The sequence below is a fragment of the Heliconius melpomene genome, chromosome 1, assembly GCF_056956725.1.
Source record: "Heliconius melpomene rosina isolate 202511_hmr_F chromosome 1, ASM5695672v1, whole genome shotgun sequence".
Lineage (NCBI taxonomy): Eukaryota > Metazoa > Arthropoda > Insecta > Lepidoptera > Nymphalidae > Heliconius > Heliconius melpomene.
Window position 1 is genome coordinate 16507705 of NC_140389.1, and position 20293 is coordinate 16527997.

The 20293-nt window shown below is 34.1% G+C and overlaps 1 protein-coding gene across 2 annotated transcripts; it reads right to left on the reverse strand.

The window, feature by feature from the left end:
* Window positions 1–814: 814 nt before the first annotated feature.
* Window positions 815–20208, reverse strand: LOC146541781 (enhancer of mRNA-decapping protein 4-like). Of its 2 annotated transcripts, XM_085192607.1 has the most exons (24): window positions 20016–20208; window positions 19402–19607; window positions 18895–19001; window positions 17258–17367; window positions 16798–16943; window positions 15860–16077; window positions 14915–15027; window positions 14113–14417; window positions 13674–13780; window positions 13204–13357; window positions 12240–12346; window positions 11817–11902; window positions 11430–11512; window positions 10927–11042; window positions 9959–10085; window positions 9354–9779; window positions 8662–8797; window positions 7808–7988; window positions 7221–7386; window positions 6596–6758; window positions 5813–5924; window positions 5113–5130; window positions 2713–2936; window positions 815–2613 (listed from the first exon to the last, which is right to left on the reverse strand). In XM_085192607.1, exons 1-24 carry the CDS (start codon window positions 20063–20065, stop codon window positions 2424–2426), a joined length of 3651 nt encoding a protein of 1216 aa, XP_085048733.1. In that variant the 5' UTR covers window positions 20066–20208; the 3' UTR covers window positions 815–2423. The 2 variants fall into 2 exon arrangements, with proteins under 2 accessions (XP_085048733.1, XP_085048742.1); XM_085192616.1 differs by lacking the exon at window positions 5113–5130.
* Between the last annotated feature and the right edge of the window lie 85 nt (window positions 20209–20293).

Sequence of the window (20293 nt, forward strand, 5' to 3'; positions counted from 1 at the left end):
AACCATTTAGATATCTCAAGTTCACGCTCGTAAATTTGAGTTTGTCAATATTTAAAGAAATCACTTTCCTGTTGACCGACAATCATGAAATTGGTACAGAATCCACGGTGGGCGAGATCAGCAGAGCCTACATGCCGTAATTTTTAACGCAGACGATGAGCGACGAAATTGAATGCTGCGTTATGTCACGTTACCAGAACGAGGAAAAATAACTTATTCCTCCGACTGAGAATTGAACCCACAACTGTCGCGTTGCTGTAAAAACTCCGGTTTGACATAATCCGCTATTCTTATGAAGCATAAAGTCTGTTACTATAGCACGTTTTAAAGTAAAAAGAACATTGTACAAAATCCTTAAAATGATATGAAACACCATATAAAATGAACGTGCAGTACAATATATGGCTATAAAATGAACGTTCTATATTTTCAAACAAAAACAAAATTCGTAGAAACAAGACTTACATAATTGTTTATTAAATTATTTTCAATGTACTATTGTTTTGACAAGGCATCTTTCACTTTTTAATTCAAGGATGGGACATTTTAGGGGAGGGATTGATCGATTGATGGTAGTGCGTTTTTCTTTTAGATTTTTTGAAGTATCCGTAAAGAATATAAATGTGTGAATTGCAAATAAAAAGTACAAGCATCATCATCATACTCAAATAAAGAAAAAGGAGAAAAAAATCTCTTAAGTTTAAATAAAAATCATTAGTTATCCATATTGACTCAAGACCGCTGGGTTAACTCAATATAAAATTACACAAAAATAATTACTTATGAATGGGAGTTTTAAATAAAATAAAACAAATACATATAATCAAATTGAATAGTTGAGTATTCATTGTTTAATTTTAAAAATAACTAACAAAGCACATATTACAATAAACTAAACATTTTTTTTCAATCAAGCATTTAAATACTATTAATAATATACATACATCTCATATAAATTACAATATAATATAATGAAATAGATTTTGCATTAAAAAATGCAAGTCCTTTTTTTTATATATGATGTTCAAAAGTAACACCAGTCTAATAATAATCAAAGTCTATAAAAGAAGTGTTGATCAAACTTTAAAATAGATGTAAAAGTTTTTTTTTCAAAAAATTATAAGCTGTTAAAGCAATATAGATAGCATCATATATTACATCGCACCTCTATATGAAAGTGACATAACTTAGAAAATTGCACTTTATTTATATATTATATTATATTACACTACTTTTCATTGTTTTTTGGGAAAAATCTAATAAACTTTATATTTCAATTACATCAACACTCCCATTATACTAACAATACAGTTATATTATTAATAAATATATTTATATATACTATTATATATAGTAATAATGTTACATAGTCTTTTTCATTGACTTACTTATACAATATCAGGTAAATACCTATTATAGGGCAAACACTAGAATTTATTTTCAACTTGTCATATTATGCTTTTAGTCCAGATGTTGCAATGTTCTATCAGAGTAGGTACAGGTTCAAATCCTGAAATTAAGAACCTTTACGTATTTTTTATGCATTCCAATTTCACAAGACATCATTCTTGTGATGATAAAATGACAAAGGAAGGGGGAACCTGGGATCTTAGTACTAAGACACTCCGTTCCACACTCCCGCCAAATTTTTCGAGACATTGCGTGTTGAATGGCGGAACTCAACGCCGGGCTTTTCGCCTTGGTGCCAGAGCAAAGAAATTAAAATATTAATAAATAATAATTCATTTCCTCGATTGGGGATCGAACCCATAACCGTCGCCCGCTGCGCCACGATGGCCTCAATATCATATGATATCACTTTAATTGTTTCCACATAGCCCAATGTACCTACAGCACTTAAAATGTCTTATATGTCCAATAGAATTTATAGTTATTTTCATTTGACCAAGGGGTCAAAGCTAGTACATAATGTTTTTAAACATATTCATAAAAGCATAATTTTTTTTATGTAAAATACCAACAAGCGATAAAAAAGTTTTTTATTAATTTTCACAATATATTTATAAGAAATTCAATACTGATGACTATAATAGCTATTTTTGTTCATTATTAGTTCACAATTTCTTTATTTATTAATCATATAAGATGGAGATTATATATTAACTTATGGCTATTTACTGTTCATTCATAGACATAGCAATAATAATAGGAATCATTTAAAAAAACATCACAATAAATATAATTATATGAGGCACCTGTCATATACACTAGAATATAGGTACGTCAAAACAGCAAAAAGCAAACAATCAGACTTTTTTATAATTGATAGTACTGAGGCACCATCAGAGTCATCAATCACTAATCACTAATCACTATCATGTTTACTGGTTCACTATCATATAGCGTCATTATCACTGTATTATAGTCCGGTATAGGCACGGGCAGTGGCAGCAGGGCCGTGGTCAAACAGTATTTTTCACCAGTGAATCGGTAGCCATGAGTAGCATTCGGAACTGTCTGCTGAGGGCGTGTCCAGGGTTTGAATTCAGGAAGTTTAAGATTTGTTTTTGTAATTCTCGGATCACTATGGGTAGGTGCTCCCGGGTGACAGGGTTAGTTGTGTCTAAGTTCATGACTGCTTCTTCTAAGTACCTGTGAAATGTTATTTTTACGTTAGAAAATTAATATTGAAAAAAAAAAAATCATTATAGTTATAGGCGTGATTGGGTGTGTTATTATGAATGTGTGTACCTGTGCTTGAGGTGCGTGTCCCTGGTCATGTCGGCGGCAAGTTGCTGCACGAGCGACAGCAGCACGTGCTGCTTGAGGCGCGCGGGCGGCCCGAAAACGCGCGCCGGGTCGGCCGCGCGGCAAGCCGCCACCACCAGCGCCAGATCCGACGCCGACAGCGCCAGCTGGAACGCGCCGTTCACGTCGCCGCTCATTAGCAGCGACTGGATCTGGCTCACCTGCATCTGGGGGGCAGGGCGGCGTTCATTATACCGACTACTTACTGGGAAAAATCTATTTAAAGAAACAAAGATTATTAGCGCATTAAAAAAATCCATAAACAAATTATTGATAATTGAGCGAAAATTTGAGATTGTCAGTATTTTGTTATAAGATTACGCTTTATGTTCAATTTCTATCTAAAGATATATGATCTTCGATCTTCGTCTGGTCTCTGTTTTTACACGTCAACAAAGATATTCATCAAACTGAGATTCTTTTACTTAAGCTGGGCTATTAGAGCTCCACATGTGATGTTCCTGACGTTTAATCTATATATATAAAATCGAAAGGTCACTCACTCATCACGAAATCTCAGAAACTACAAGTGCTAGGAATCTCAAATTTTGCATAGGAGTTACTTATAGGACGTAGGTGCTTGCTAAGACTGGAATTTGCAATATTCGACTTCTAAGGGGTTGTTTTTGGGGTCGAAAGTTTGTATGAAACTTCGTTAGTACAAATGCTAGGAGTCTCAAATTTTGCATAGACGTCACTAGGACGTAGTCATGGAGACAGAAATTAATAATAATAAAGTTCACGCGGGTGAAACCGCGAGCGGGCCGCTAGTTTTTATATATGAACAAAAATTGATGCAGCAGTCCATTTGAAAAACGTCGCCTATTGTATTTTTTAAATGTTTTAGGTGTTTTTTATAAATATACGTAATGCCATGATAACTCTTAAATGCAGCTCTTAAAGCCAGTAGACCAACTCGTTTTATTGTGGGAGACATCAATCGTCGTATTCGTACTAAAGCTGGCCATACACGTAACGATATGCTTGTGCAAGCGGAGACTTATACAAATACACGTATATCGGAGATAACAACAAACGGCTCAAGCATGCTTGCACAAATGTCATTTTAATGGTATTTGTACATGCAACGAGCTACTAAATATAATTTCATGAAAGTGAGCTACCGGCTGTGTTGTTTTATGCTATGGATGATGCAATACCATTAGTTGGCTTTATTTTAGCGACAAAAAAACTTAAAACTCACATGAGCTTTTTTTTTTTATACCTGTCATGGTAGTCCCTATTTTTTATTTGCCAAAGATATGATTATTTTTTGTAAATAATTATAAATTATTCTACAAATATCGTGAATTCCATGCCTGTCGGTGGGTAGAACGATACTGAAACTTGCGCACAATGCCCCAACACACGTTCATGCAAACTTGCGCATGTAAAACAAAAAAATTGGGCACTTACTTCTTAAAATTTGGGCACTTTCAATATACGTTACAGTATATTTGCAGAAATCTGTACTCGCATGTCGCCCATAAAACTTACCATATTTCTCTTATCGTTCATTTTTTTCGCAAGAATAGGAATAGGTAGTATAGCCGGCAGACTGTGTTATTTCTCTAACAGTTTTTTTCGATACCTGAGTCTCTTTAGAGGCACAAAGTGTGATTGTAAACGAGACAGGTTGACAGGATGACAGGACAGAGTCCGATCTCGAGTTTCCCACTCGAGGATATGAATTGTTTTTATTATGCTCTAGCATCAATGGGCAAAGGCAAAGTCCGGCGTTGATATATATTTTACTTTAGTTGTATTTTTTTTACTTTTGTTTAAATTTATTTTATATCAAAATACTGTTTTATTTTGTAAATTTAGTTTTTGTTTTTTAATTTATATATAATATTTGAATACGAAATTTCATTTTTTTTTCTCTAATAATTTTAAATACTACATAAAAACCTTAACAAAACCTTTTATAAAATCCAATCTTCCCTGCAGTTGTCAATTAGTATATCTCTCTGTATATTGTACATCTTTTACATTTTACAGCTAATTTTTAATTACACTAAATAGTTTACTTGAATAGTAACAACAGTAGCTAATAAAGAATTAAAACGAAATTATCTATCTAAATCACTATAAACCTAATAAATTATTATAAAATTCTATATACTCATACAATTTATTATATATTCATAGTTTAGTACTGCACAAAAAATATCAATATAAGATATATACTCTGAGCAAAGTCAATGACTCTTGAACACAGTTTCTGGTATTACGAGTTCTCTGAAATTGTTCAAAAAATATTTATTTTTATACTATTTATGTCTAAATAATATTTATTGTGTACTTAAATAATGAATATATTAAAACGAGTGAAATTATTACCTCAACTGACGAATTGTTCTGTAAGGAAAAAATAAAACTGTAGCAATAAAAAAAATATATAGATTTACAAAATTACTTTAAGCTTCATTAATTATAAGATTGTGTCACAAATATACTATTGATTAAAAAAAGTTGGAATTACAGTATTGAGTTCTTCCACTTATCACTCAATTTTATATAGAGGGTTTTGTTTTGAGTGATAAAAACTAATATTGCTGTATGTTTTAAATACAAAAACATCTATGATCATTTAACGATTAATATTAAAAGTCACCCATTACATCAAACCATGTTTATTTCAGTAACGCAAAAAGAATTTATCAAATATATCAATAATTTATCAAATATAAAATAATGTATGAGTGTGTCTCTTACAAAGAGTACCCTTTCATCTCTTTAATATAATACAGTGTTCATCTACCTATATTTTTATAAAGTACTATAGCCATAGTATTATTATGTTTGATATCATATAAAGACATTATCTTCTTTCTTTAAAGTATGTTCTAGAAATGAACTGATTGTAGTAGATGTAGAGATTTTGCTAATATACTTTCCTACCTAATACAAACTTTAACTAAAAAAACCGAGTTCATTAATGAGTTCAAAATTCTTATTATCATTAAAACAACAATAATTTCTAAGTCAAGTAATAATAAAAAGTGCCATAAATAAAGCGATAGTATTCGAACCCGCGTACCTGCCGGTCAGCGATGGAGGGCGCGGCAGCGGGCGTGGCGGGCGAGTGCGCGCGCGAGGCCTGCACCGCGCGCGCTTGCTCGCGCCACCATACCACCTCCTTTTCTAGTACTCTGTTGGAAAGAAAGAAATATGTTTCTCAATAAAAACTTTAATACATAATAGGATTAACCTATTAAAACTTTAAACAATAATGAAATGTAGCATATTTATTTAGTTAGGACCTGCGGGTCTGCCTTCTTGGTCAAGTGATTTTATTCAAAGTAAGAAGTTACAAGCTTTATTTTTAGAACGTCATATAATTTACCACCAGTTCATCAAAGTTAATGCGTAAAAAGAACCGGCGCAAGAAACTTAGCGGGATTTTTTTTAGAATCAATTTTATACAAATACAATATATTAAATTATTTGTGACAATGATACTTTTGAAACAGACTGGAGCGAGAATTTCATTCTCAAGGCATATTTATAAAAACATTAATTCGGTAACCTTTAACACATAAACAACTTTTCACAATTTTTTAAAATTGCGATATACACTTATCTATTCGCCAAGTAATAACTATAAATTTTGTATTGCATTTTGTCGGTTTGAAATGAATCTTTTACCGAGGATATAGTGGGTTATACCGAAACTGATGTAATAAGGCTACAGTGTTCCTCGATAAATGAAGTATCCAATACAAAAAGCAATTTCATACCAGTATTTCCTAAGAAAAGACCATTCAACCAAAAAAGATTAAAAATAAATTTAAATCTATTATTACAAAAATGACATCCATACCCATGAACAACTTCTTTTATCTGATGCGCATACCGGTGCGGTTCCACCGTACTGGAAGCCAGCACTTCCGAGTGTCTTTCCAAAGCACGAAGCAGAGAGGCCGCTGCGGTGGCACCTCCCCGTTCCGCTGCAGCACGAGCTGCTGCCTCTGTGTTGGCTGCGACTGGAAATTAACGATTTCTTATTGTACTAGTTATATAGTAAGTTCGACATTTCAGTGAACACTCTAAAGTTAGCTGTAGAAGGTTGCACAGATTGTATGTTAGAAGTTCAGAAAGCCTAACCTACGGCCACGATCTGACGACTGATTTGTCATGTATAAGTAAAAAATATCGTCATAAATTTTGTTCACAACAGTGGATTTCGTAAAGATACTAGACGAGTGAGGTGAGTGTGAGGTGCAAAAGAGTGGAATTGTATCTTATCTTTAAAAACATTGAGTAACAAATTTATCCGCCTATAAATAATTGTATTTATTCTTTTAACCTTAACGCTTTTTGCTTTAAAAAACTATTAGTTCATAGCTAGATGGGGAATGGGGTGCCTTAACACTAGGTTACCTTAAGCGTATTCTGCTATAGCTAGAAAAAGCGTGAAACTAAAAAATAAACAAAAAAACACATACACTCCTTAGTGCCAGTCTGGAATGTATGATTAATCTGTCTAAATATCTGCGCGTGCGCTTTTTCCATGACGGGAACGACGCTCTCGAACAACGCCGCCCTGAACGACTCCCGCACCATCTCTGTGAGGGAGGTTGCTATTGACGTGCTCAGCCGTTCCATTACCGTCTGGAAAGTTTTTAAAGTTTTTTTTACTGTTAGAATATATTAGAAGTTATAGCAATAGTTAAAACAACAACAAGCATTTGTTAATGTGTATTTGAGTAAAATAAATAGAGCTTCTTATATCATATCAATCAAATTGAACTCAATTCTATTGTGTATCAATTAAGTTGTGAAAAATGAGGGACGGAAATGTCTTAATGGAAATATTATAATAGGGTGCCTTAATAGACTGAGACTAATACTGATAGAGTGAGACTTATCCAAAACTACGGACTATGTAGCTGATACAAAAAAGTGTAGCAAAACTCTGTAGTAAGTGTAGCAGTGACTGAATGTATGAATGATTACCTGTTTGGAATGGATGACCGAATGAGGAATGAATTTTTAGAAAGAAATATGAATATATCAACGTGATCATAATCACCTTGCTAGTCGCCAGTTTCTCAATATTATCATGTAACAATCTGTCAGTAGCTGATATTTTAGCTGCCAGTTCGTGTTGTAAAGCGTGTGCCAGCGGTTCCAGAGCTCTCGCTGCACCAGCACCAGCAGCTGCCGCTGCCGCTGCTGATGCTGCTTCGCCGAGACGGGAGATACGCTCCCATCTGGAAGTTATGTACATTACGTTTAATATATAGAATGTTGTGTATGTACATTTAGAATTCTGTTTACAGGCGTCATGAATTAAATAAAGACACCACCCGGCAAAATATCTCCGGAATTTTGGTTTGTCAATTCAAATGAATATTTGTATTTTAAATACAAAACAAAAAGTTGAATACAAGACACATATTTAAGAAAAACCATTCTAAAAAATTGTTTTAACATTCATTATTAAGTGACTATATGTGATAATGAAGAAACTTTCACAAAAAAAAATAAAGCGTTGTAGTAAACCATTTTTAGTTGATTAGAAGTTAGATTGTTACTTTTAAATAATCGTTTCTAAATGATAAAACTTCTACCTTTAAAGGAATATCATTTATATTTACATAGTATTTATAATAAGGACATGATCATTAAGGATCATTTGATTGTATAGCCCGACAAATCACTTATGAAGTTTGTGAATCACAAATAAATAGTTGTGTGTGTCATACACAAACTGACTCAGTTAATGACATAAGTGACATGTGTGTCGTTGTGAGTGGGCTCGCGGGGTAGTGGGGGCGTCCCTATTAAAGTTTATCCCTAAAATACGCATTGCGGGGAGTGATGTTGATTCATAAAGTTGTTGTGGGGCTATAGCAAATGAAATAAGAAAGTCGCAATGCTCACCCCTTTGCCATGGCGCCGTCGACGGCGGCGGCGGCGCGCTGCCCGTGTGCGCCCAACGCCTCCTCCAGCTGCGCGCGCGGCACACACACCTCGCCGCGCAGCGAGCGCAGCTCACGCGATTGGTTTGTTATTATTTCTGTAAATAAATATATACAAAAAATTTTTATTTACTTCCACGAAATATGCAGGTGGGCCGAGAGACGCTCTGTTTTATGTATTACCGACCAGACAAACCAGAGCAGGGATGCATGGAATATAGAAATAGTTTAACTATACTCTATAATTCATTGCAGGTTGTTATTGTCTCTATAATTTTACGAAATCCATATCCAAAAGGTGTATGAACAATATACAAAAAGTAATTGATTTTTAAAAAAATGAAGTTATTATTTTTTAATAAATTAATCAATTATATAAATATGTAACACCCAATTATAATCATAAATAAATGGATGTCGTTATAAAAAATGTTGATGGAAAAAAATAAGAAATATATACATAATATATCATAAATTTTAACATCAGGTTTCAAACAATTCTACCACTCAAAAGGCAATCAATGCTTTCAAAAATGACAAAAAGAACTAGACAAACACGAGACGGAAGGTAAAAAACGGAAGTGTCTAATAGATACGGAGTATTAACTATTACTAACTATGTTCCCAGGTAACATGAAAAATAAAATAACTTACCAGTCAACTTATCCAATTTCTGTTCCAAAGATTCCAATTTATTTTTGGTAGCTTCATCCACTACAACTCGCTCAATTCGCTCAGGAGCGGGTGGAGGAGTAGGGAGGGGGACGGCAACCGCGGGTGGAACAGACGCCCCAAGCGACGTTGCAAGCGAACTGGTTAAAGGTGTTGTAAGCGAAGTGCTCAACGGAGCCTTGACTGCAGTATTTAATTGAGCATTGAACGAAGTGTTTAATGGAGCGTTCAGCGAAGTGCTCAATTGAGCGTTGAGTGAAGAACTTAAAGGGGCGTTGAGTGGAGCGCTTATGGCGGTGGAGAGCGGGGCGCTAAGCGACTGCGTGCTCGACTTCTCGCTGGACGCTTTGCGCTGGTTCGCTTCGGTTATTTGAGCGAGCGATATTTGCGGCCATGATGTTTCGCTGTCTGCAAGTTTAAGATATTGTTAGAATATTTTAATAAAATTTTAAAAGCCATTAATTTTAAATAATTTAAAAATGTTTCAAATGACTAATAATTCTTCATGGATATATTTTTTTATATTCCAGAAAAGATCAAAGAAGTACAAAAACATTAAGGAGATGAAATATTAAAAATAACCATACTAGAATGCGTAAGCTTAGGTTTCTCGGGCGAAGTGTACAGCTCGGGCGCGAACAGCGGCTCGCTCACACCTCCGCCCGCCGCCTGCTCCCCTGGTGGGGTCACTTGCTTCTCCTCCTCTTCCTCTTCCTGTTTAAATATTATTAAAACATATAAGAAAATAAACATGTAAAAAAACTTACAAGCCTGTTTGTTCTACAAGGATGTAGCTGAAAATATATATGCATACTTCATCATTCAGGTACATAAAATATTTTTATTATTCACCACAATTTTTGCAATAAAACAAAAAAAAAAATACTAAAACTTTGATTCGGGTAACATTGACAGTGGGACCTCGGAACTAATTTCGATCATTTATCCGTACAATAATCCGGTCCATAGACCGGAGACCTTTTCAACTGAACTGAAACTTGGAAAGTAATATGAGAACACTAGTAAAACCGAAACACTTTTGCAATGTGCTTTAAATTTTAAGATATAGATATAGTGTAAAATATCGTCCGTATCTATCAAAGTTACCCAGGTTGACCATGTAGTATCTTAAACATACATTTTTGTATATAAAAAAATCCATATACATAAATAAATCAATATACATACTTAAGATAAAGAAGAAAGATAGAAACTTATTTCTATAATTTTGACTATTGTAGGGAAGTGTGTCAGCATCAGAACATAAACGCGATGGTTGTGGCTTACATTATCATTTGGGGAAATGAATAATTTTCATTTTCTAGTTTTTGTAAGACAAACTCCCGTGTTGCGTGAAAGTCATCACAATGTTTCGAACTCGTAATAAGTTGAACGCGAAAAATTCAGAAGTAATTAAATTGAATTAAAAAATATTTGTGTTGGATTGTCCATTTATCAAATATGTTATATAGTTTCATTATTTCTATTAAATAAAAGATAAACCATAATAAAATAGCACAAGCCAAAAGAGAATAAAAAATACTGATATTATTACCATATCTTTATAGAATGGATGATCGTTATGAGACATTATTTGTTGCACTTCACGACTGGGACTCGATCCTCCAGAGGTTTTACCCTCCACTTGTACTACTTGATCTTCTGTCACACCTGAGAAAAAATCTAATTATTTTTTTGTAGTTTATTTACAAGAATTAACAAGAATTAACAAGAATTTTTTTTAACAAGATTTTTTTATGAACACAATAAAAAAAGGTAAATAGGTATAACATAAAAATAAAACGGTAGTAGGACTCAAATCAGCGTCTTTGGAATGGTCCCGTTAAGTTAATTTTTTTATATGTTTCTAAATTAATTTACAATTTTAATATAATTTGCACTTTAATATAAAATTAAGATGAAGAGTGAATATTCAATTTCACTTACACCTTAATTCAGGAGGATGTTATAAGTTGTTTGTAACATTCTCCTGAATTAACACAAATTAATTGTTGTTTGTTAAAATAAAGTGAAAATAATGAAAAAAAAATATTGTACCTCCAGTAGACATTCTGGGCTTATTAATAATTTCTGGTGTAGCTGATAGAGGAGGGTCGTCATCCTCCCTCTTGCCTGGGGAACTGTGGAATAATACATAATTATTCAAAACTTTGAAATTTTATTAAATAAATGTCATAGCACAATCAAATTCTCTTTCAGATGTCAATTAGATGATTATCAATATTAACTATTACAAATTTATTTGCAGTACAGTAATAGAGAGTGAACTTAATATTAAGATATCTTTTCTTTATTTTACGCCCCATTTTGAGTGGCGGAGCTCAACACTTTTGTCGGGAGAAGAAAATAAAATAATTATAATATAATTCCCCCGCCCAGTGTGAAATTATAATGAAGTTACATTTATTCCGTATAAAGGCGTACCTGAAGGCATCAGGGGTCATAAGATTCAATTGTGGTAGAGTTGAAGGTGATTCTGGACGTTGACCAATCAAACTGCCTGGTTGAGTCTGAAACGATAAAAACGTAAAATAAAAAAATCTAATCATTTATAATAATATGTTGTAATTATGTCTAAAGAGGAAATTCAAGCAGTATCTGAACAAAACCCTTAAATTCTGAACTTTGTGTATTGTGTGAAACTTAATGCTCCAATATGTCTTGCCACAGCAGGATGTGTGAATGAATAAGTGCTTTCCCTAGATATTTTTAATCGAGCTACTTAAAGCTGCCAAGCTTCTTGGCAGTACTGCCTTGCTGACATGTTAATTTGACGATTGATCAAAAAGTGCTTTTGAAAGGTTATTAGTTATTAGAAAAAATAATATTTTATATTTGAATACAAACCTGCGACCTCATGAGAAGACTTTTGAGTTGTTGTGTTTGCTGTTGTAGGATGCTGGACGGCATTGCGCTCGCTTCTGAACCCTCTTCTAGGGTTAGATCTTCTAATTCTATGTTAAAAAGTTAATGTTCAATAGAAAAAAATGATATACAAGTAGATAAATAATTAATTGATATAAGAATACAGTAGAAACTCGATTATACCGGCCCTCGGTTATACGGATTCGCGATTATCCGGATTATCGACCGCCATGATTATTTTATACAACCTACTACAATGAAACCTAAAATAATAACCTAATAATTTATATGTACGTAAATGTGGAAAATGTTAATAATTTCTGAATACATGTTGATTTTCGTTAATATGTACTTGTTGCTTTTAATAGACTGATAGCAATTTTGCTATATATGCACAAAACTAGCTATTCTTTATTGATTGGATTATCTGGATTTTCGAATATCTGAATGACCAACGACAACAATTACTCCGGTTAATCGAGTTTTTACAGTAATTTAGTAATTTAATTGTAATAAATTACAATAGACTGTTAATAATAATTATTATGAATAGTTTGTCTCTTTCATTAAAATCAGTGTGTCTCAATAAATAATTTAAGAATAGAATCACACAATATATGAGAATAGCTTGGATCTATAAATTGTATAAGCCTAATCTCGAATGGTTTTCTAATAACCTCTGAAGAGTTCTAATACTCAGGCTCCATCATCACACCAGCTCGTTAATACAATAATATATAAGCTACATATTATTGCCAAGTTTCATGAGGATACATTTATTACAAGTAGTTCAAATACAGATTCTTAGATTTTATTACATAGTTTGTTACAGTTCAACCTAATAAAAATAAACTCAAACACAAAACACATTATTGAGTGATGGCACTCTCTAACCATGGTAGCCTGGATTGATGCCAGGGGGAAGAAGCTAAAAATACAATCCCACCTCGCAGTTTAGGCTGTAGCGGGGCATGTGCAGGGTGTGGCGGCGCGTACACCAGCTCGCCCTCCTGCAGGCCCTTGGGCTGCACTATGTAAAGGCGCACGCGCACTCGCTTACCGCCCTCCTCGCACTCCCCGCACGAGCCCACGACCTCCTCCTGTTGGCGTAATATAGTTTTGACATTATATACGGTATTAACAAAAAGGATATCTATATACTAATATTATAAAGCTGAAAAGTTTGGTAAATGCGCTAATATAGGTTTCATTATATAATGTTAATCCCTTTGATGTAAACCACTACTTTGCGTATTTTCTGTTTTTATGTTATTTGGTTGCATAAAAGTAGACCACTTAATATGCAATATCTTGAATGCGTAAGTTTTATAAGTTTCTCTGTAGCTTAGCCCCTACTATTGACATGAGAGGATAAAAAAATATATATTATAATTAAGTTTGCAAAAATAAACTCACATCATGATGTATCTCATAGTCTTCGGGTGAGTCGCCCGCGTCGCCGCCCGACCCGTTCCTGTGGTAGGGGTCGTCGCAGCTTGACTCGCATTTAACTTGTTGTTCATCTTAAAAGAAATTGTTAAATTATATACAAGTGCAGAGATAAAGAAAACCAGATTTATTTATATGGTTTTCTGTATCCTGCACAAAGTAGGGTAGGGTAGCCAGAGTCTAGCTGTAAACGCGACAATTGTGGATTCGATTTACAGTCGAGGAAGTAAATTATTTGCATTACCATGCTCTGGCAAGAAACCACTCCACACGCCATGTCCCAAAAATTGCATGCATCGATACAATTTAAAAAGTATAAAATAATTATATATATTCTTTCATTTCTATTTCCAATATCAAGTATAATTCAAAGCACATTTCAACACTAACTTAATACAAAACTCACCAGCATCAACAATACAAAAACTCAAGACGGGATAGGGCAACAAAAACTCTGAAATACTCTTGCAGTAGGCCGTACTATCCTGGCCGTCACGAGCCATGTTCAGCACGTACAGGCACCTCGTCTTAAAGTCCGACAGCAGCAGGTAGTTGGCACTGGCGTCCAGCATCGCCTTCATACCCAGGGTGTCATCAGTGAGAGACGGAGAGAATATTATAGATTGGAGGCAATCCCAGGACTTGCAGGACCAGATTTTTATCGATGTGTTGTTGTCTGCTCCTGTGACGGCGAATTTCCAGAATTGAACGCTGAAACCAAATTGATAGGTAGCAATGGCAAAGTGACCATATAGTGAGATTTTCGTTACATTGACTTTTGTAAATTTTAATAAATTGAAAATAATAAAAAAACTCTTTCTGGAGTCCTAGCTACCGATGACTTTGACCCTTGTCCCACCACCGGAAGAGTGTTCTTTTTAATTTTTTTTTAAATGTATATTATTAATTTCTATTTAAAAATGTAAAATTTATTTGTCTTTAGAATAAAAGTATATATTGATAAATACAATTACTTAACAAATCTGATCTTATCAATCTTTTATTGACAATGCAAGGGTTCATACATAGATTTAGTCTAGATCAAATTTACTTTTTATATTTAATTTTGATGCTGGCTTACTTTTATCGATATTTCAATCTTGGCCGTGACTAATTTTACTTAGTTAAAAACAGCCTGGTCAGCAATAATAGCTAGTAACAATAGCTATAATAGAAAATATATCAATTTATATAATGAAGTATCTTACTCAGTATTATAATTTTTATGATTGTCCAAGAAAAACAAACAGCTTAAGGGTTTCCCTTCGTGCGGCTGCCATTTATGCAGGCAGCGGGGGCTGCTCTCATTGTTCATGTACACCTAAAAATGTATGTAAATGAAATGAAATAACATATTATACAAATGGCGGAAAGGAATAATAAAACATAAGGATTATTATTTTTTTAGCATCACACTGTGTCCCGTAAATAACAGAGTATGCAGAAGAAACCTGGGAATTTAGTGTTAAGAGTACTCAATTTCTATTAAGAGCTTCCGTTTCCCATTTTCCGCTCAATTCTGGAGGCCTGACGTGTTGAATGGAGGAACTCAATACCACGCTTAGTGTCATTACTAGAGTGAGTAAGTGAAATTATCAAATATTTCATTTCCTCTGCAGGGAATTGGATCTACGACCTGTCTCGTTCACTACTATTACTACAGATTTTTTGTCTATTTAGCGTCACACATTATTTCGACTCAATGCATCGTTATATCTTGGTGCCAGAGCAAATAGAAATAATTTAAATGTTGTTGAATGACTGACTGTACTGACTGTATGCATTATTACGATACGACGGCGTATTTAAGTATGAAAAATTACAAGTACAAGGCAAGTGGTCGTCGTATACAACTTTGATTGCACGTACATAGAACGTGCGTAAGTAAAATGGAAACGTCTGCTATTTCCCTTTTTCATAGGAATCATGATGTTTTTAGTGCTTCCCTACAGTTTCGTTTGGGCATTATGTGAATCGGTCAATTTTTTTTTGTAAGATTAGTATTACTGTTAATCAAGAATAGTCTTTACTGCGTCACTGGGTGTGGAAAGTCAGTCGGTAAGTTGTCTAAAAGTAAAAAAATATGAAACCAAATACCAACATTCTAAAAGAAATGTTCCGTCAGCTTTACACTAAGCCAACAGAATACAAACCTGGGCGAACATAACATATCCGTCAGCGGCGGCCGTAGCCAGCGCCGTGCCGTCGGGCGAGAAGGCGGCCGCCAGCACGGCGCCCGCGTGTGAGCCTGCGCAGCGCCCTGCGCCCGACGCCAGCGCGCCGCCCGCCGATACCTGACCCCCACCCCCACTACCCCCGCTGCCCACACCCCCCGACAGCGACACCACCGCACGGATGTTCCACATGCGAGCTGCAAGGATTAAATTTCTGAGTCAACGCAAACCAACAAACACAACCGTCTATGCTTCGTTTTCGCCACACATTGTATGAAATTCTCCACGTAAACAAGGCCTATATGGAAATAAACACACTCAAAAAACATTCCAATAGGTAGGGGGATTGGGAATGGGTATAAAAAATGTTTTTGTAAGGAAATCTCTTCGAGGCTAGACTTTATCCCGCGTGTAACAGGGTAGACAGATAGAGCTAGTACCAACGAGAACCACCGTACTGTTAAAAACTAAACAGTATGGTATGCACCATACTATTAAGAACTAATTTTAATAAAGTGGATTACGTAGTAATATTGCTGTTAATTTGTCTAATACGCTCGCGTTAAACATAATCAAACCTATTAATAAATAGCTCTTAATTTAACCCCAACTATGGTAGGGTTGGAGTTAAATTAAGCCAATCGCACCCGCTAACAGCGACACCACAAACAAGCTAATTATAAAAAAATAGATATTATCAAAAATTTTGCGTTGTATTAAACTCAAAGGAGAACAGCAGAATGACATAGCCATATACTATGACTAATCAAGGCTAAAATCTATATAACTATCTTTTTCATGCACTTAGGATTTACCTCACACACATAGGATGTCATGATATGATGATACACAATTCAAAGTAATTGCCATTTGACAATGGAAACAAGCTACACATACAATATATTTTTTAATAATACCCTGATTAGCATGTGTAGTCAATAAAAGCCTGGCAACATCGTCATCAGGCGCGTCATCCTCATCAGGTATGTAGGGGCACCACACTACCCTATGTGTAGAGCCACCCACACCTGTGTCCTCTCGCACTTCCAATGACAGAGTGCAGCTGAAAAAATATCAAATGGAATTAAAAAACAAAAATTGTGTAACAATAAGCGAAGCTTAAAGAATATTATAATGGCTATAATAATCAAGCTTATAATTTAATTTAAGAGTATTCAATTTGAATATCTAAGTAAAATTTTATATAAAAAAATTAAAACAGAAGAAATTCAAATTACAATTTATTATCTACGATTTTGTATATAACATTGTTAAATTAATGTATAATATGAATAGTCAATATATTAATTTAATTTTTATAATGATTTTTAAGATTAATTATTTTCAAGGTTTTGCTACATAATTTAAATATTTTACCGAAGACCACTATCAGTGACCTCAATTTCATGAATGTAAAAGTTGCCCATCTCATCAATACTGGCCAACACAATTTGATTAGGAATATGAGCAAAGGCTAAGTCTTGAACCTGAAATAAACAATTTATTTGTTAATATCATGCTGTATCCTGCACATAACATGGTGAACCTGGTGAACCTGGTGGCAAGACACTCTGTTCCCATTAAGTCACTTTCTTTCCGCACTTTCCGTTGAATTCTGTAGGCATTGCATATTGAGTGGCGTAACTCAACGCCAAGGTTTGTCTAATTTCCAGAAGCGAGAAAATTAGATGAACACAAACAACAACTTTTGAGTAATAGAACAAGTGATTCATTTATATAAACTACTAGCGGCCCGCTCGCGGCTTCGCCTACGTGAACTACTTTATTATTAATTTCTGTCTCCACGAGTTCTACGTCCTATAAGTGACGTCCATGCAAAATTTGAGACTCCTAGTATTTATAGTAGCGAAGTTTCATACAAACTTTCATCCCCAAAAACAACCCCTTAGAAGTCGAATATTACAAATTCCCGTCTTAGCGAGCACCTATAAGTAACTCCTATGCAAAATTTCAGATTCCTAGAACATGTAGTTTCTGAGATTTCGTGATGAGTGAGTAAGCTTTCGATTTTATATATATAGATTACCCTTGCATAAGATAACATTTCACATATTGGCATTTTCCAGTAATGCAACAGAAATTATCGGTATCGGGGAGAACGATATAATCAAGCAAATTCTACCGAAACAGTGTCATACCGTGGAGAGTCCTTCATTGTGTGGGGTGGCATAACTTTAACTGCCTGCACTGCTTTGGTCATAATTGATGGCAGTTCCGTAACTGCACACTGATATATGTATAATCAAGATTTTGGAACCTCATGTATTGCCTTTTGTCCCATTTATAGGCCCAGATTTTATATTTATACACGATAAGGCACGGCCCCACAGTGCTCGCGTGGTTTGTGATTACCATAATGAAGTCGGAGTTACTGAATTGGACTGGCCAGCACGATCTCCAGACATGAACCTGATAGAGCATGTCTAGGACATGATTTGACGAAGAATACAGACAGAACAGGACAGAATTCCATCTTCCAGGAATTTGAAGTTTAAATAGGCGCTAATTGAAGAGTGGGACAATTTGTCCCGAGAAATGATTAAAAATTTCAACAGAAGCATGAGCAAACATATTCAAGCTCTATTAATTCCCTAGAAGCAAAACAAGATATTGATTATGATTTTTAATGACCTTCGCAAAGAAAATTTGATTTAAAAAAAATTGTACAATTCAAAATGACAAACATACAAAACATCTAGTAATTAAAAAACTATAGGCCTTTTTTGTATTCCTTTCATTTTGCCCCTGTGTATAATTATTGTATATAGGATTTTCTTTTTTTTTTTTGTATAAACGGATAAATCAAGTGGACAACTCAATAATAACTTAATGCATGTACTTTATACCTTACTACCAAACTCAATAAATCTATATACTTACTTTAACCATTGTATTATTATTTTTTATTAATATAAAATCTCACTTTTAACCTTTGCAGAACTAACACTTCCCCAAATTAAGAACCTTATAATATTAAAGTAATAAATATTTACCTCTCCCTTCATTCCTTTGATGAGTGTTCTCCGATCAATACCTGGTTCAGGGTTGTACACAACACGAACCATACCATTCCATGTGCCAGGGTTAGCTGCATTGGGTGCTGTAAATAAAATGAAATATCTGTACTGAGGCTATTGTGACAAAGTGAGACAACATTTCAATGTTAATATAATGATTGCAGGAAGATCCCACCTGAAGGAACAAACTATTTTTATTTTCTCATAAACTCACAGTTAAGATCACTCAATCAACAAGCAATATCTCTTATTTACATTACTATCCAAACACTAAAATATTTTGACAAAAAAAGTACTTGCATATATTTACACATTGAATAAATACTATAATTCTGGCTCTAAGTAGGAAGAATAAGAGATACAGAATTGCATTTTAACTACCAATCACCACATTTATTCAAATATATGGAAATCATGCTAATAGAACAATTATATCATTTACGTTTGCAAAACAAAATATACATTTTAAGTCACATGTCATACCTTTTATACTGTAAGCTAAGTATTTTCCACTGATATGTACAGCCAATAACTGTCCAGGGTAAAACTTGGGCTCCCAATTGTAATCAACAAGGCTCTTCAATTTCACTTTGGAGCTTCCATGATTATGACTACCGGCATTGGTGGTGACCACTACATCAGATGCATAGATCTCAGAGCTACATACACCATCTCCCTCTGAGAATGATCTGAGTGGACATGAAAATTATGTTAATGGGTCCATTAGGTATTAAAATAATAATGGATGCTTTAATAAAATATTGAAATTTTGAACAAATTATTTTCAAGGAGGTGTAGGTAAATTTAATATATTACTTTAAAAATAAGTTCATTGAATTGATGGTAAAATTTTAGTGACGTACATATATATATATATATATATATATATATATATATCCACATAAGGCTTTGAAGCAAAGCATTTAATTCAAGCAGTACTCTATGTAATGGAACAGGTTATATCATATTTAACTTTATGTGATTTTCTTTTTTTATATCACAAATATATTGCTGTATATTAATAAAGAGCCTACGCTAAAGTCTGAAAAGTTTCTTAAAAATATAATCTAAGCAATTTTAAATTAGAAGTTACTCACATAGTTTGAGTTGTATCTGTAAGCTTTGGAAGCATAGTTGTAGGTTGCATTTTTGGGTCAATCTTCAATTCTACACATTAATTATAAAAATGTGAGTCAATCTTGTAACAAGAGAGAAATTTTGCCTAAAACTTGCTCTAAAAATTTCGCGAACGCGACACTAAAGCCGACCGACATTCGACATATAATACGTTTCGTTTCATATTTTATGAAAGTTTTCATTACTACCCGTTTTTAAGACAAATATTATATTATATTCAAACAATATAATAATTTTC

What these genes read in the sequence shown, in the direction of transcription:
- LOC146541781 (XM_085192607.1), bottom strand. Translation starts at nt 20,065, where the DNA reads ATGCAACCTACAACTATGCTTCCAAAGCTTACAGATACAACTCAAACT. An exon ending in GATATGTTATGTTCGCCCAG is followed by an intron (nt 15,028 to 15,859) that starts GTTTGTATTCTG and finishes ATACATTTTTAG; the next exon opens with GTGTACATGAACAATGAGAG. An exon ending in CCAGACTGGCACTAAGGAGT is followed by an intron (nt 6,759 to 7,220) that starts GTATGTGTTTTT and finishes GTTAATTTCCAG; the next exon opens with TCGCAGCCAACACAGAGGCA.